At 41.1% G+C, this 18713-nt stretch overlaps 1 protein-coding gene across 1 annotated transcript in view; it reads left to right on the top strand.

The window, feature by feature from the left end:
* The window catches only part of ANXA6 (annexin A6), an 83189-nt gene that overhangs the window by 60482 nt on the left and 3994 nt on the right, over positions 1-18713 (top strand). Inside the window, exons 13-23 of the mRNA XM_044281148.1 lie at positions 289-347; positions 2216-2300; positions 5111-5192; positions 5421-5515; positions 7700-7813; positions 8545-8635; positions 9925-10004; positions 11300-11353; positions 14780-14797; positions 14987-15080; positions 18242-18337. Coding sequence (XP_044137083.1) covers positions 289-347; positions 2216-2300; positions 5111-5192; positions 5421-5515; positions 7700-7813; positions 8545-8635; positions 9925-10004; positions 11300-11353; positions 14780-14797; positions 14987-15080; positions 18242-18337 — 868 coding nt within the window. The remainder of the gene's footprint in view (positions 1-288; positions 348-2215; positions 2301-5110; positions 5193-5420; positions 5516-7699; positions 7814-8544; positions 8636-9924; positions 10005-11299; positions 11354-14779; positions 14798-14986; positions 15081-18241; positions 18338-18713) is intronic.

Here is an 18713-nt window from a genome sequence, read left to right as displayed (position 1 = left end):
GATGCAGGACCAGCACACTCCTTCCAAGAGGGAAGGAACAAGGTGGTTAGCCCTGCTAACCCTTTGTCATTCATATCCTCTGCTGGTATGGACAGCCAGAAACATACAAAATACATAACAATACACAATTTGTAGTACGCATAGGTCTGAGGTACTACAGATGACCTCAATATTATACCCCTGGAAAAGCCCTTCAACCTTAGAAGATTTACTTGTTCTTTACATTGAAATCTGGGTTCATATAGCTTAAAACAGTTTTTAATAATTGATCTGTTATATTTATTCTAGAATGACACATCCGGAGAATATAAGAAGGCTCTGCTGAACCTCTGTGGAGGAGATGATGAGTATGTATGACCATCTACTGCTTGTATTACAGCTCATTGATTTCAAATTGTTACTTTTTACAATTTTTTCTTTATAATTACAGCTTTTGTATAAGATATAAGGTCAAGTAATATAGTTAAACAGAGAGAGTTAAAAACATAGCAATGTAAGAAAAACAAAGTGATACCTTTGGCATTACCTATGTGGTCCGATTTTTATCAGCCAGTAACACATGTACCAGTCATATTTGTTATTGAGCCCATTGAGTAATCATCCATAGTGCAAGGAGAAAAAGGTAGAACATTCTTGAATTGAATGTCCTGTATGTTCCCCCTTTAGCAATCACCTCAACTAAACCTTTTCCATAGCTACAAATACAGTTGAAACATAACTGAGGAGGAATTTTGGACCATTCTGCCCTGCAAATGTCTTTCCAAAACACAAATGTTCTACTTTTTCAATCATTGTTTATTTTATCTACTTTGGGTCATTGTTTTGTTACATCACTCAACATCTCTAGCTTTATGCCATGCTGCTGTTCTTACATTCTCCTGTAAAATGGTTTGCTACACCTTAGAATTGTTTGTTGTTTCAATGATCACAAGGTGTCCAGGGCCTAAGATGGCCCCAAACCATGACTGACAGTAGGAATGAGGTTTTGGTGTTGGTGAGCAGTGTTCTTTTTCCTCCAAACACATCATTGTACATTTGGGCTAAAAGGCTCCTTTTGTATCATCTGTCCAAAGACAATTTTCCTACAAGCATTGTGGAACATGTAGGTGGTCTTGGGAAAGTTTGAGACAGAATGCAATTTTTTGGGCAGCAGTTGGTTACTTCCATGAACCGCAGTTATTTCTAATAGTCAAGTCTTTAAACAAGATTTTTCCAGTTTAAAGAGTCTTCTGTAACGTTTCACTGTTACCCAAGGAACGCCTGCAATAACTACTGGCAACTTGGACAGCTAGGTTATAAGGCAATGTTCTCTCTGTATCTCTACAGTCTCTGTATCTCTAGTGAATCAATAGTTTGACATATCAGGTTCCCTTGATCTTGTTACTGATTGCTTCTGGAATACTCTCCACTGCCCCTCAGTTCTGATTTAGAGTTCACAAGCAGTGATGGTCAGTTTGCAGTGTTCGCCAGCGAACACATGCGGGCTGCCATCTTTAGTAAGATAGACTCACCCGTCCGGCGATGCACAGGTAAGCCCTTACCTGTGCCTGTGCCGGGAGCCGGTCTGAAATCAAATGCAGTCACCGGGAGAAGGCAGTTCCGAGAACAGCCTGATGAAGGCACCCAGCGGCTGCCTGCTCCTGGTGACTGCATTTGATTTCAGACCGGCTCCCAGCACAGGTAAGGGCTTACCTGCGCATCACCGGACGGGTAAGTCTACCTTACTAAAGATGGCAGCCCACATGTGTTCGCTGGCTGACCATCACTGACCATCACTGCTCACAAGATCTTTTTTAACTGTTGAGACCTCCAGTATAAGGTCAGCACTCCTCCTGGGTTGCTGCTCCTCAAATGAATAGTATCACCACACTCCAGTATGAGGCTGTCTCCTCCACATAAGCAACCTCCAGACTGGGTTACTTGAGCCACTGTGACCAATCTCTGGCTTCTGAGGTCAGTGATTAGCCACAGCAGTGCACGTGACACGATCTTGAAGTCTCCTTGCTGGATACTGGAAGGAGCAGGGCCAGATCCTTGACACTGGAACAAGGCAGTGAGGAGAATGTGAGGAGCTTTTTAATGTCATGCACGGCGCCTTTCAAGCCCTAGATGAAGCTGTGAAGCTGGACAACCACTTTTTATATATGTTATAATAGTTTTTTTTTTTTTTTATAAATTGTAATCCTGCATATAAGATGTTACTTTCCTTTTTTAGCGCCGCTGGGGAATATTTCCCAGAAGCCGCTCAGGTGGCGTTTCAGAAATGGGAACTTAGCGCAACTACTGCTGCACGCACCGAGGTTGGAAGAGAATATGACGCACCCTCCCCCTTCTCTTGCTTCACCTGCTGCTGTTTGACATATATTGTCATTATAACCAAGCTAGCAGGCATCACAACCAGCTGCTTGCTTGCCTCACATTAACTAAAGCTTAACAAGGATCAGTCACAAACAAGTCTGCTATAACATACACCATTACTGTACTGCCTCAAAGCAATAAATAGCTGCTGAAGCTCCTTTTATATGCAGAACTCCAAACCATACAATTGAATGATGAACTTCTGGCTTTCCTGCAGTCACTACAAGGGGGAGCTCAGGAGTGTCCTGCATACTGTTTATACACTGAACCCAATAATAAAAGGGTATGCAATAAACTCCTGTGCTCCACCTAGTGGCAGCTGCAGCCAATCACAATTCCATCATTTAAAGAGGACCTTTCACCTTAAAAAAAAATGAATGTGTTCTTATGCTCCATGCAAAGTCTATGGCAATGATGGAGACAACAATAGGGCCCCAGTAATCATGCATTTATCCCCTATATGTGATAAATGTGTTTGAGGGAAAACCCTTTAAAAGTAGAAATCTATGTACTAAAAGTGTTCCGATAATTTAGGCAACACCAACCCTATGATCATAGGGAATGTCCACCCATGAGCACAATTTTCTTTCTGTAAATGGGTCCAAAACTCTGCGTTGGGTAATCTCATACTATATATTTATAGGAATCAAGGTTCAGTTAAAGTTAAAGAGGACCTTTCACCTAAAAAAATTTTTTTAACTAAGACTATAGCGTTACTTACATGCCCCCATGATTTCTTGAACGTTAATTCTTTTTTCATTCTGTGCCCCCGTTTTCATTCTGTGCCCCCTTTTAAAGGGTTTTCCCTCAAACACATTTATCACATATAGGGGATAAATGCATGATTACTGGGGCCCTATTGTTGTCTCCATCATTGCCATAGACTTTGCATGGAGCATAAGAACACATTCTCGACTGCCACTCTAGTCATACTCAACCATGGTCATATGGTGAGGAGGAACAGTGGACTACTGATCTACATTTTAGTGATTTGTGAGGTCCCACCAATGGGCCACCAGCAGTCAAACAGTATATACAGTAGCGGACCTGTCTGTGACAAATTTGCTCTAACTATATTTTAACTTATTAGCTACCTAAACCCATTTTGCTTCCTGATCTCTTTAGCTAACACTTTGCTTTCTGAACTTCACTGATAACTATACTATTTTCAATTAATTTGCCTTTCCTTCCAGCACATTATGTGACTAGTAGAAAAGCGCAATGCATTGTTCTATGATAGAGGAATCTACTCAAAATATATGTATGATAATCTCTGGAATACTGACTATAATTGAAATGGAAAATGTACAAGTAAGTGTATTCTATATGTATTTTGTGTATTCCAGGAGCCTTTTTTTTATAGCGTCTCTATTATTATTTCCATCAGTGCTCTTGGCCTCTCATATTAAAATCCTGAGAGATTATATATTGCATTTTGAGTGGAAAACCCTCTATTGTTTGCTTCTCTGGTTGTTGAATAACACTTTTGTTACATATGATAATGTAAGATTACATACTGTATTATAATATGTATTAATACACAAAAATTAAAATATAAACTATAATAGTACAAAGTAATATAAACAGATTTAAAAAAATTGTTCATAAGGGTATGTTCACATGTTGGGAGTAAATGAGTGCCACAACAGCACAACCACGTAAACCATACACATTTGTATTTAATATATGCATTTTTGACAGATACGTTTCTTGAACTGCTTCTACAGAAAATCACATTAAAGAACCATGTTAAAAAGCATGTCGTTTTTTGTTAAGGTTTTATTCCATTGAAGTTGGCATGCCATTTATGCCATTGAAGTACCATACTGGGGTAAAACCTTGTTCTCCAAACATAGAGAGCATCCTAGGCCAAAATATCCATAGGGCACAGCTGCACCAGAACAAAGGTATTTCCAGTCCCGGGCATCTCAGACACAGGTATAACCTCCTGTCTTGTCCAGCCTTTACCATCACACACATAGGTGTTATCTCCTCTCTTGTCCAGCCTTGGCCATCCCACATACAGGTCCAGCCTTGGCCATCCCACACACAAGACCCGTCTTGTCCAGCCTTGGCCATCCCACACATAGGTCCTGTCCCTTGTCCAGCTTTGGTCATCCCACACAAAAGTCCTGTCTTGTCCAGCCTTGGCCATACCACACATAGGTCCAGCGATGGCCATCCCACCAACAGGTATAACCTCCCGTCTTGTCCAGCCTTGGCCCTGCTCTGATAACAACAGGGGTGAAAACTGCTGTCTGGGACACAAATGTATCTAGTAGAAATTGTGAGCCATTAAATTTGTTAGCTCAGTCTATTACCAGCAATCTAAAAGACACTAGGAAGGTGTATAATTTCCAATTAGAGGTGTTCTTGAATCTGGATAACCCCTTTCCAACCCCTTATGGACTAAATTGAAAGGTTTTCCTGCCCAGGAGCCCTCTCTATGAGCTAGACTGGAGAGTCACTTATAATATTTCCGCTAGCATCATGTAGTACTACATCTCCCCTGTAATTCCCCTAAAATGAGTGGCAGCATGAACGTCCTAGTAAATGCAGGTAGCAAGTTCCAAACGGCATGCTGTTAATGTCAATCGATGCTCATTACTAGGCAAAATATTGGCCTTTGTTAAAGGATCGATAAGTTGAACATATAGGATGTCTACCATTACAGCTTGCCCTCAGTTACATGTGAATATACCCTAAACCTGCCAGAAATGACATGATACAACGCATATTTTTTGCTCTCTAGTTGAAAGGAACCATACAACCTGCAGCTGGCTTCAATGCAGACAGCGACGGGAAGGCATTGAGGAAAGCAATGAAAGGATTCGGTAAGGATGCTATTATCTGCCTGCCTATGGAACTGTTGTAAGGGGATTATTGCATTATTTAATGTGTTTTTATCCTGCATCCAGTCCACATGTCCTGTACCATAACTGTGCTATGGGCTTTTACTTTCTCTCTGGCACTAGACAGGGATTCTGGCACCACTTGTGAAGTCCTTGCACCAGAAATCCCTAACTTTACCTATAGTTTATACATATGCATGTATTCTGCAGGTACTGATGAGGACACCATCATTGACATACTCACCAAACGCAGCAACTCCCAGAGGCAAGCGATAAAACAAGCTTTCAAGTCACACTTTGGACGTGTAAGTTTCAGTTAAAAAACTAAAAATCTAGGTATGAATACTGTTAAAGAAGTATTTTCATACTATACAACACCTTTAATATGGCAGTTGTTGTTGTCAACCATGTCTATAGTATTGCACGGCATTCAAATGAATGGCCATCCATGTAATTGATAGGTGGACCAGGTTGTTGAGATGATTTCTCTTTTTCTTCACATTTCACACTCATAAGGTTCAGGGAAGCTAAGATACTGTAAAGGATAGGGAGATGTTTCATGGGCTCTCTCACTGTACCCACTTGTGACATGGAAGGAGCACTGATCACTAGTGTTCTTTTTGTGCTTAACAAACAACTAGCAAAATCAAGGACTCAAAACTGCAATATGAATTGACCTTGCAGAGTCAATATTCTTTTCATTAGCTTCAAGGGGTTGTGCAAGAATGGGATAACAAATGGTCATATGACACAAGAGAATCTGGTCACCACCACGAACAGTGATTGGCTGCAGCAGTCAAACCAGATGTTTTCTGTGAGGGAGCCCATCAGGGTATCGCAGGCCAGGAGGAGAAGGAGTGGGGAGCCAGAGCCAACACTGGGAAGCAGGTAAGTAAGATTCCCTTTACAGGTCCGGCCAAGTGTGGTGTTTGCCTCCCCACCCCACCCCCATTCTTGCACAACCCCTTTAATCCTCTAAATTTGATTTACATCTTTCCAGTGCCCTCAATGTTTCATATTAGGGGGTCTAGATCTGAAATAATGCCTTTAGGTGACCCAGTTATTGTTTGAAAAACACAACATTTTACACAATCAATGGGTGGCCGGCATCTGCCAAAATTGGTGTTGGATTTTGTAGCCAGTCATCAGCTGCAACTATGTGCGCATGGTATCAGTGGCCAATTATATCACTTTGCCCATTTTAGCCACTTTTTTTTATAACATGTCCATCTGCCAGTTCTCCTGATGGATAGATTATGTATGCACAATCCAGTGTACAAATCACATGCATGTCTCTCTATTAACCTCCACCCATAATTACAGTGGTGCTTAATAGTTTCCAAATCCTTAAGAATTTTCTATATTTCTGTATAAATTTGACATGAAACTACATTAGATTTTCACACAAGTCCTAAAAGTAGATAAAAAATGACCTAATCACACAAATTATTAAAAAATATTAGACTTGGTCATTTATTTATTAAGGAAAATGATCCAATATCACACCTCTGGCAAATGTATGTGAACATTAGCTTTCAGTATCTGCTGTGGCCCCCTTGTGCCGCAATAACTGCAACTAAACGTTTCTGGTAACTGTAGATTAGGCCTGCACATCGGCTTGGTGGACTTTTAGCCCATTCCCCCGTACAAAACAGCTTCAACTCTGTTATTTTTGGAGGGGTTCCTCCAATGAACTGCTCTATTTAGATTCTTCCACAACATTTCTATTGGATTTTTCTTTAACCATTCTTTGGAAGAACGACTAGTGCTTATGATCGTTGTCTTGCTGCATGACCCATGTTCTCTTGATATTCAGCTCATGGACAGATGTCCTGACATTTGCTTTACAATTTGCTGGTAAAATTCAGAATTCTTTGTTCCATCAATGATTGCAAGCTGTCCTGGCCCAGATGCAGTAAAACAGACTGAAACCGTGATACCAACATCACTGTTTTTCACAGATGGGAAAAGGCTTTTATGCTGGAAGGCAGTGTTTTTTTCTCTCTCTAAACATAACTCTTCTCATTTAAACCAAAAAGTTATATTTTGGTCTCATCCACAAAACATTGCTCCACTATCCTTCTGGCTTGTCCTGATGATCTTTAACAAACTTCAGATGAGCAGCAATATTCTATTTCAAGAGCAGCGGCTTTCTTCTTCCAATACTGCCATAAACACCATTGCTGTTCAGTGTTCTCCTAATGGTGGAGTCATGAACATTAACATTATCTAGTATATAGGCCATCCAAGCTTCTACTAGACATTATCCGATATGAAGGTGCCCATACATATGATTTCAGCAGGACTGGATATGAGCCTCTGTCCTTCCTCCAGCAGCACTCAATACATTGGTCTTTCTTTTAAAGTGACTTTCTCAGGATAGAAGATGTCAAGGTGAAAGGAAAGGGCATGATGAATTTCATTGTGGATGTGTTGGGGATCCATTGGTGCAGGAACCCTGTGTCATGTTATTTTTGTCTTTTTTTTAGGACCTTATGGCAGATCTGAAGTCAGAGCTCTCCGGAACATTGGCCAAACTCATTCTAGGACTCATGATGACTCCAGCTCAGTTTGATGCTAAGCAGATAAACAAGGCCATTGTGGTATAAATGCTTCATTCTCTATATTAATACGTCCAGGTTTTGATCAAATCCAATGTCATCAGTTATGTAGTGACATGGCAGTATGGTCAATATATTTAGGACTATATATGCACTTTAGCTTCTGTACAGAGACCTATGAAGGACACAGCTCTGAAGCCATGTTATCACATGTTTAGATCACTTCAGGTTTCATAATTAAAACTTAAAGGGGTTGTCCCATCAAAACAAGACCTTTATAAACCAAAACTGGAGCAACGATCAGCTGACCACTGTAGAAACCCCAGCAATCAGCTCTTCTCTGGGGAAAGTTGCAGCAATACTTATAATATTACATGCCAGTTATTAAACTAATGGCTAACCAATACATGGACATTCAGGTCTTTAAGAGTAAGAGCCATTCTTTGTTCATGGTTCTGGCTTATAGAGGAGGGGTCCTTCCATTATTAAATTCATATACCCTAATAGTATATATGGAAATGTATAACTTATGTCAAGTTACTAGATACATCTGTAGCTCACATATGACTGATTGCCTTGACTGGATTCAATGGTAACAGACTCCTAGCTATTAGGTCTGTAAAAGTTTTCAGACTTTGCAAACAATATTTAAACAGCAAGCAGAGATGCTAAGTGATGAAGAAAGATACACTACTTTCTATTATATATTAATTAGATATTATTTCCATAAAACCCAGTGATTGTCCATAAACCATGCCTCTGTTGACTTGTAGGGTGCAGGCACAGATGAAAAAGTCCTAATTGAAATCATGGCTACGAGAAACAACCAGGAGATCCAAGCTATTAATGAAGCATATCAAGAAGGTGAGCTGATGGCGTATGTCCAGTAAAAAAATTATTGAAAGGGACATTGAAATTAAAGTCTATCTACATTTTCTACACAGTTGAAGCTGACAGTTTGCTTCATGTAAACATTTCAATCTGGGCAGAATGCGTATAGACTTTCCTGAGGACTATGTCCACCTTCAGAGCTATTTTTATATTAATCCAGTTCTTCTAAAATACAAAATGAAGCAACGTTCCTATAATTTTGTGTGTACAACTCCTCTGCACATCTATGTGTCTCCATGGACAGAGTAGAAACAAACTCAGTGCTGTCAGACCCTGCAGTAATACTCTTTCATCTGCCCCCTACTGTTCGTCATATGTGCTGTATATTTTATGGTCTGTAAAATGGAGACACGTACTATATGTCTGCGCAAGGGCTGGAGACACAAAAGGGTCAGATATTTTTTCTAAAGCTAATTTGCAAAATGTCTTCATTTTGCATTTCATACGCAGTAGTGGAACAATTAAAAATTGTTGCAATTACTCTTCAGAGGTTGGTCATCATATATTTATACCTTGCATATATTTATACCTTAATTTTTTTTTATAATGATGCTCTATCCTCAGGATAGGTCGTCAGTATCTGATGGGCGTGGGTCCCAGGTGTTGGCTGTTGCCTCCTCACAGCTTATCAAGCACAGCGCTGTGCATTGTATAGTGCCTGTGCTTGGTATCGCAATCGGCCCCATTCACTGGAATGGGACTGAGCTGCTCCTAGGAAAAGCAAAGAGAAGGCTGAGGTGCTCACAGGAGCGCCGCTGCCTTCTCAAACAGCTGATTGCCGCGGGACCCCCACCGATCAGATACTGATGACTTATCCTGAGGATAGGTCATCAGTAAGAAAATATCAGAAAACCATATCAGCATACTGAGGACGGTGATACAGTTGAATTCAGGAGGGGACCTGCAGCTGTTGACCAGTACATAAGTACCTGATGCTCCTACATTAGTTAATGCTGAGAGCATCAGATTGCTATGTACCTGGCCAGAGGCTGTGAGGAGGGTTTCGGGTGGCCCCCTAGACCAGTGTTCCCCAACCAGTGTGCCTCCAGCTGTTGCAAAACTACAACTCCCAGCATGCCCGGACAGTCTTTGGTTGTGCGGGCATGCTGGGAGTTGTAGTTTTGCAACAGCTGGAGGCACACTGGTTGGGAAACACTGCCCTAGACATCAGTCCACCAAGAAATTTACCTGTAGGGTATATGGCCAATCCGCCTCTGCCTGGGAATCCTAATTACTGAGTGTATCTTCATTCTTCACAATAGCTTACCACAAGTCCCTGGAAGATGCTGTAAGCTCAGACACATCCGGACATTTCAGGAGGATCCTTATTTCACTGGCATCGGTGGGTGATAAATGCAGACAAAGCAAATACTATAATATCTAACAGTCTACTGGACTATGCTTACCTGATAATACATTATTTTATATGCGACACATCAATGGAATATATCAAAGTCCGAGGTCAAAATCTGACAATGAGATAAGTAGTGCCACATATGTACTACTTTTCTCTTCCCGCGGAAGAGATTCCTTTCCCTGTGTCAACTCGAGCAATAACTATAGGCCCCAGTGCTTGAGGGGACCCAAAAGGTCCCACTGTCCCATATAAGGAGACCAATACAGTGATAGCTTGGGGCCCTGTGACATATTTTGCTTTGAGGTCCAGAAGCTTTAACCCCATTATATGTGATAAAATAACAAAAGAAGCAATCCTGTACTTACCACTTTTCTCTCCTGCCACTTCCAGAACTGACCTCTGGTCTTCCCCCGTTGGCGTCCTCTTCCTAGCTGCAGCGATGATGTTCTGTGCGCACAGATCATGCAGCCAATCACTGGCCTCAGCAGTATACGGGACATCACTGCTGAGGCCAGTGACTGGCTGCCGCAGTGACCTGTATGTAAGGAACGTCACTGCTGCAGCCAAGAAAACAAAGAGGCGGGGAGGACTGGAGTGCGACACTGGAAGCAGCAAGGGAAAAAAGTGGCAAGTATGTTTTATCATATGTACAGTTTTTATTTAAAGCGGACAACCCCTTTAAATTATGACTCTGGTGTACTGCACCTCATCTGCTAAAATAACATACCTTAACCTTAATCCTTCTTTATGAAAAGGATACGTACATTTCATATGAAACATTGATGACCATGAATATTCTCTGAAAAAGGGGCACTGCAGCAGCTGAGGGGTTTATTTTAAGGAAGAATGTGCTCCCTGGTATAAATTATAAAGAATATTATACATTATTTAAGGGCTTGTTTCTGCATCCTCCTCTTTGTATATGGTCACAGAACTGCTTAGTAAGTTTCTATAGTCTTCTAATTTACAGCAAGGGGCGCATTATATCATATATACCGTAATACACACTTTCAGTCACCTAATCAATAGTCATGCCTATAATGCTATTTTCTGTAGTCTGTAGGTCAAAGAACTCAATATGTGTCCAAAAAATCCCATTCCCTGTCAGCTGTAAATTATAGGCAGCTAAGCCATGGCCTATGCTGGACCAACAGTATAGACAGATATTCCATATATGATGTGTCGTCATCATTATACAATGAATCGTATTTCTAATAGCTTATTAATAAGCTACCCAATATTCAGTCATCATAATCTTTAACTTCTACTTATGTCGCTAGGCAAACCGTGATGAGAGTGGTGAAGACTTGGAGAAAGCTATTGAAGATGCCAAGGTAAGAATAGGAGTGTTTTCCCTTTATCTTAAAGGGAACCTGTCACATAGAAAATGCAGTGTAATCTGCAGGCAGTATGTTATAAAGCAGGAGGAGCTGAGCAGATTGATATATAGTTTTATGCGAAAAGATTCAGTAAAACTTCTACTTTGTACCTTTAAATTCCTGCTTGTTCTGAGCTTTGAAGTCCAGGAGGCGGTCCTATCAGTGACTGACAGCTGTGTATACACTGTCATAGAGGGAAGGCTGTCAATCACTGATAGGACCGCCTCCTTGACTTCACAGACCAGAATAAGCATGGAAATAAATGACTGATGTACACATTTTACTGAATCTTTTCCCCTTAAACTATATATCAGTCTGTTCAGCTTTTCCTGCTCCATAACATGCTTCTAGAATATTGCATTGCATTTTCAATGTGACAGGTTCCTTTAAGCTCATCTTCTTTATACTCACCTGGACAGAAGCAATGGCATGAAATACATATTTATATCTGCACACTTTATATCAGAAATATCTATTCTGATTTGTAAATTACATATTACACTAATACATCTACTGATGTTCATATGCTGTACACCAGGTGGCGCAATAATTCCTCAGAATTTCATTATTACAAAGACGTAGTAAGCAGCTTATTTGGCTGTCCATATACAAGCACCATTATATGCTGATCACCCTTCAGCACAGTATATCCAACTAATATCCCATTAGAAGAAGACTGTGCCTCTATCTAGCCTCATATAACTGCTGTGCCAACACGAACCAAGGCAAAACTATATGTGGCAATATGTTTGGGCTGCATCATTTTATTGATTAGCAACCTCTGAGGTGCCTCATGGATAGTTCTTTCATGTGTCAGGAACTATGCCCTGCAACTGGAAAAGGTCATGGGGTAATTAACTTTGGCTCTCTACAGTAAAAACTGGTGTAAAACAGTTGCAAGTTTGCAACGTTTTCAATGCCATTGTGGCTAAATATAGGCGGAAGTGGTATTTCTACACCTCCCTAGCACTGTCCAAAGAGAAGGTGTGGTGGGGGAGGCCTTTGGCCTAGCTCATGTATCATCATTTACCAGTTTTTTGGCATAAATGATGACTGACATCTACACCAGCTCCTATGTGCACGGACTGCCAAACTATGCTCTTAATTTATGACAAGGGTGCAACAGTGTACATACACTGATCCTGATAAATGACCTTCATTGTGTCTTTGGACTGTTTTGGTGACATGAAAGGGGGAGCGGGAAATCACAGAGCTATTCATAGTTCACACAGTGACACCAGCAGCTTACAACAATTTTACCAGAAAGAGCGGTCATGTGTATGCGGGGTTGAGAGTCCATTGAACAAGTGCTTGGCTGACAGCTATCTGACGTGTATAGCCAGCTTAAAGGGAACCGGAGGCAGCAGAGGACAGCGAGACTCAGACTCATCTCCCTCACAGTACTGACGCACTGACACGCGAGTTTCGGCATGTCTGACTGCCATCACAGAAATGACAGACTTATCGTCTGACAAACGTTTGTTAGAGTGGCCGATTATGGCCATTTTGTCTGATTGAAAAACTTGCATGAACGATTGTACACTTGGGCCTATCAAACTCTCAAAAAGAGACAATGGAAAATATATAGGGTTCCCTTGACAATCGGCATGCACAGTTCTTGAAGGGGATTTGTCTCAGGTGATTGCCACAAATCTCCATCTAGATACACCTTTACCCTGCAGTGACCACTACTGGAGAAATGCAGTATTACATTGCTCCCAGTTAAAGTACACACAACTTCGTCTCAAGCAGGAGGTCCTCTTTTATTATGTTCTAGGCCCTAATGGGTCATATAGACAGGGGTTTCTGTCAGACAAACCCTTCAACCTAATTGTCTTTAGCGTCTTTCAAAACTTTCCGTGTTGTCAGGGAAAGTCCAACTTAACCTTTTTGACCAAAAGTTTCTTCTCAAAAATAAACTAGTGGTTTCCTTCTAGCAAAATATTTTGTAACCATAGTACAGAAGCTGACTCAGATTTTTTTAAATTTTTTATCTAACATTTGAAATGTACATATTTTTACCAGGTCATTAACATCTGTGTCCTCAACATCTTAAGATCAGCAATTTCACTTTTGAGATGTAGATGCTTAGTAGATAAGGAGCAAGACTACTGAAACCTCAAAGCGCCCAAAAAACCCTAATGGGGTCATATATTTACACTCCCTACGCTATTTGTTGGCATAACAACATGGCCCCATTTTGAAACTTTTTATATGCCTGTTCTCCTAAATTTAGGTGCACACTGCGTTTTTTAAGGTTTTATGTCACAAAACATTCTACATTTTTTAAACCAGCACCTGAATCTGAATACTTTTGTAATTGGATGTAATTAAAAATGTAGTATAGCCAGTGAGCTATTCAGCTGCCAGGCCTATTGGAGCAGTGAATGTGTAGATCTGTGAACCCACGTGGTTTTAATTTTTCACATCAATCATGGCCTCAACACTGGGGAGAGTGTGGGAGAGTTATGATGGCTGGGCCATTAACTTCAACAAATTTACTAGCATTTATGCTAGTTTCTTGGCGTAAATTATTATTAAAATCTACTCATGGGGCAGGGGCTGGAGTAGATTTCAATCTAGGCACACGGACTGGTGGAGGATGAGCCTAATTTATGATGGAGCATCCTCCCGCAGCACAGATTGTATCAAAGACCTGAGTAAAATGGCGATCTTTGATAACTGACCCCCTTTATCTTGTGTTCATTTAGATGCCTTTGGTAAAGGATATGTGTTCTTGATTATACACTATACTATATTTATAAGAATAACAGAAGTTGGCTCAACTTTCACAATCCACAAGTGAAGCATCGCCAAAGCGTAAAAACACAAATTTAGCTCTCCTACGTCAATAACATTAAAAGATTTTTATTAGGATTTTGCAATCCACTTATGACATGTATATTTCAATTTATATGTATTAATTCTAGAAAATCAGAATTTGTATCCCCTACCCTATTCATGTATGGGAGCTCTCCCTATATTACAGTTGCCTACTTCCCAGCTATAGCGTGAACTGTTAAAGTTCTGCCCCCCACCACAAGGGGGAGCTTTTAACACCTTCCATTGAAGTCAGTAATAACTCTGTATCCGTTGAGATCTAGAGCCCCCCACCCCACCCCCCCTAGTGGCCTGTCAGTGCATAGAAAATGTTATAATTTCATTCTATGACTATGCATGGGATTTCAAGTTCTGCATCAGAAAGATATGGCTTCACCTATAAAGTTATATTAAGAAATTTTACATAGGAACTGATTTATATGATTCACAGGACAGGAGCAAATTAGAGATTAGCCCCCCTTCATTCCTTCTTGGGTGTTAGTGCCTTTTCCGAATCTGGCTTTTCTTAATTATTCATTTTTTCTCTTTTTCTTGTCTTAGGTTATTGCTTCAGTCCTGGTGAGTGATTATCCATTATCCATGTCCATAACTGTTGTCATTGTCCCAATAAAAACATGCCAGTCAACCACAATCCATGGAAGGTTGAAAATTGCATTTTGTAATAACCTTGAATCCATGACTCTACTTTTCCATTCGTTACTAGTCGGCCCACATTTGTACATTTAACCTTGTCTTTGTCAATTTCAGGAAGTCTCAGATTCAGGATCTGGTGACTCAGCCTCCTTAGAAACCCGTTTTATGACCATCTTGTGCACACGTAGCTATCCACATCTCAGGAGAGGTAAGTGGTGGTTGATTAGTGTACATATGGATACTCTATGATGGCTAAAATTTCCATCATACATTACAACTCAGTTATACAAGTAAAGGCTGAGTTCAAAATTAGCTTTCGATCCTTCTGATTCATCACCAGAAGAGAAAAAAACTAAGCAGGATCCTGTGAAAAAAAGTATCCTGTTGCATCAGTTGGCAGTTGAGCCTTTTCCGTCTTAGATCCGTTTTTGTAGACAGAAAAAAAGTACTGCGTGCAGTAAAAGGGGGATTCTTTTAAACATTTTGGTTGACAAAAACAATTTTGTTAAATAATAATAAAGGAGCCGTTTGATAGGCCTTAGTGGTGACGTGACCCCAAGTGGGACATGAAACTGAGCAGTTTGTGAACTGTTCACATGCTGCTGTGGTGAAAGTGTATAATGAGTGGACAAATGGCTCCATTGCAAATGAGCGACATGGAAACTGTGGAACACCACTTGCCACTGATGTGAGAGGTGAACATCAGCTACAAAGGTGTGCAAGGGTGGACCAACACACTACGGTGGAGCAGCTCACTGGCAAAATGAACCACAGGGCTACCAGACATGTGTCTACAACAACAGTTCAGTTCAGTGAAACTGCGTATGGGGATCCAAAGCAGATGGATGGTCACTGCACATCTGATAACAAGTTGCATTGGCAGAAAAGGCAACAATTTTCACAGCAGTATAAGAATTGGACCTCCGCTGATTGGCAAAGGGTTCACAGCTCCCACTGATTGGGGGAAAATCATGGACAACGCCTTTAAGCTTTTTGTGTTACCAGCTGTAAGCAACATTTATCGTATGTGCTCCATAACTACAGAGGCGAGAGCAGGGGTTAAGTGGGAATGTTGTTGGAGGTCTAACCTGTGAATGTGGAATGAATCAACCACTCATGAGTGGTTTAGAGGGGGTTTCTTGAGTGGACTGGACCTCTTTGCAGCACAGACAGCAGCTACACGGGCTAAGAGTGATTCAATAAGGTCCTGGTAGGTTGTCACATGCATCTGGTGCCTTGTTGACTGCAGTGCATCCTACAGCTGCTGAAGGGTGCTTGGGAGGGGAACCATAGAGCTAACACAACAATCAAGATGGTCTGGGTTCAAGTCTGGGGACTACTTGGAAGTCTTGGTCATGCTCTTCCAACCAATTTCGAACTAGCCGACATTGTGTGTGACATGTCACATTGTTTTCTTGGAAGAGACAATCAGCATGTATGGGGGTGCACATGATCTGCAAGGATGGATTCCTAACCAAATTGGCTGAGTGTCTTCCATATGGATGAGTAGGCCCAGAGAATACCATGAAAACATTCCCCAGACCATAATGCTGCCACCACAGCTTGTATTCTTCCAGGATTGGTTGCAGGGTGTTTGTTCTCTGATGTAGCTCAGATGACAAACCAACATCCATCCATTCGATGAAGCAGAAAACATGACTCATCGAAGAAGGCAACCCTTTGGCAATCAGCAGAAGTCCAACTCTGATAATTCTGCGAAAATGTAAACCTTTTCTGCAGATGCAAATTTGTTAGCAGAAGTGCAGTGAACATCCGTTTGCTTTGGAGCCCCATATACAGTAGGAATCTCTGAACTGTTATTTTAGACACACATCTCGTAGCCCCCGGTTGTTAGTAGTGAGATGCTCCACTGTAGTGTGTCAGTCTGCCCTTGTGCACCTTCATAGCCGATGTTCACCTCTCACTTTAATGGCACATGATGCTCTGCATTTTCCACGTCTCTTATTTGCTGTGGTGCTATCTGTCCACTCATGATTCACTTTCATCACAGCAGCAAGCGAACAGTTCACAAACTGCGCAGTTTCAGCAATATTGCCACCATTGTCCTGAAAGCCAATAATCATCCCTATTTGGAAATCTGATAAATCACCCTTTTTACCCATGACAGCAATGAGGGATATGTGTGCAGACAGTCTATCACATATCTTATATATCCATAAAGCCAGTTACAACATAAGACTTGATTCATGAGCTACACACTGCCGACGTCGAAAGTGGTCATAATAATGTGACTCAACTGTGTAATATAGACACCATATAGCATCTCAGCCAGCCTATGCCTTCACATAGTAAACGGAGTACCCAGGCTGCCCAGTAATCTCCCTCCAGGGCTCTACCTGCTTGGAGTTGCAGTTTTCCCAACAGATTCCATTCTAGAAGGAACATTCTTAAAGGGGTTGTGGTGTAGCATAATATTGATGACCTATCCTCACGAAAGGTCATCAATATCACATCTGTGGGGGTCCAATTTCCGGGACTCCCGCCAATAATCTGCTTGAAGGGGTTGCAGCGCTAATACATAATTATTCTTATTATGTCCATGTACTAGTTGTACAGGGTACCGCAGATAAGATCCTCAGTATTTTTAAGGACTGTAGTTTTGGTCCAATGTGCTGTCTGCATCCGAAAGTCTGATCTGCCACCCCACAAAAAAAATAGAACATGTCCTATTCTTGACTGTTTTGTGTTCTGCAGGAGAAAAAAGATAATGGTAGGTTCTTGGACGGTATCTATCATGATTTTTGGACTGCAAAAGTAAATACGGTCATGTGCAGGAGCCCTAACTAAGGACATTAGTGACATGTGTGCTAATTAGAGGATCTCGCTGCCTCAGGTCCTTGCATTAGTGATGCTTGAGGTTGAAATGAGTCAGATTCTGTAGCCATACAATGGGCCTTGTTGTCTGTAGAATTTGACTTTCTAACTGCACTTGAAACATAAAATGCAGATTCTGATTAGTGTTAGGGCAAAAAGGCTTGATCAAGGTCAAACTGGTGCCGGAGGATCCTCCAGTTCTTACATACAGTAGTAATAGGCCCCAGAGATTCAGCAGAAGATAACCCCATTTGATACTAATTAGATTTCAAACGATCTTAATTTGATTTCAAAGTCACCTCCAAATGGGGATGCCTTCTGGGGCTCATTATTGTCTCAGGGCCTGGGCCCAATGGAGGGTCCTCTTGTACACTGGTGGGCCAGCTCAATCCTGAATTTTGTTTGTTTCTTCTCATCAAATGTATGGAATGGAGCATTTACTATAATAATGACTATAGTCTATCAAGTGAACCTATTGAATTACATATATGACTCCTTTGTATTACATTGACACCCTTGATCTCTTATTTCTAGTGTTCCAGGAATTTATTAAGCACACAAACCATGATGTTGAGCATACCATTAAGAAAGAAATGTCTGGAGATGTGAAGGACGCTTTTGTGGCTATTGGTGAGTGAAGGCGTTCTATCTGATATTGTAACTGTAATGCTGCAGAACCCCAAGCAACCAGGCAAAGATCTGAACAAACGTGGATTTATTGAAAACACAGCAGTAAAGTCCAAGCCAGAAATCATACAGAAATAACGTAGTCCAAATAATAACCTCTGTGGGAAAACGTCAGAGAAAAGCCAGACCAGGCTAAAGTTCATACAGAATAGTCTGTGAAACCAAATACCTAAGGATGAGACGGTAAAGTATCCAAGGTCCGATCCGAGGCCACACACGGTGCAACTGTAGAGCAGAGATGACGTTTCCAGAGGCATTCACTAGATGAAGACAAACAGAGTTCATGCATGGAACAAACTTAGTGAATCTGAACCAGCAT

This window comes from Bufo gargarizans, chromosome 2 (assembly GCF_014858855.1).
Source record: "Bufo gargarizans isolate SCDJY-AF-19 chromosome 2, ASM1485885v1, whole genome shotgun sequence".
NCBI classification, from domain to species: Eukaryota; Metazoa; Chordata; class Amphibia; order Anura; family Bufonidae; genus Bufo; species Bufo gargarizans.
The sequence above is the reverse complement of the archived record's forward strand: the minus strand, read 5'-3'. Positions and strand labels throughout refer to the sequence as shown.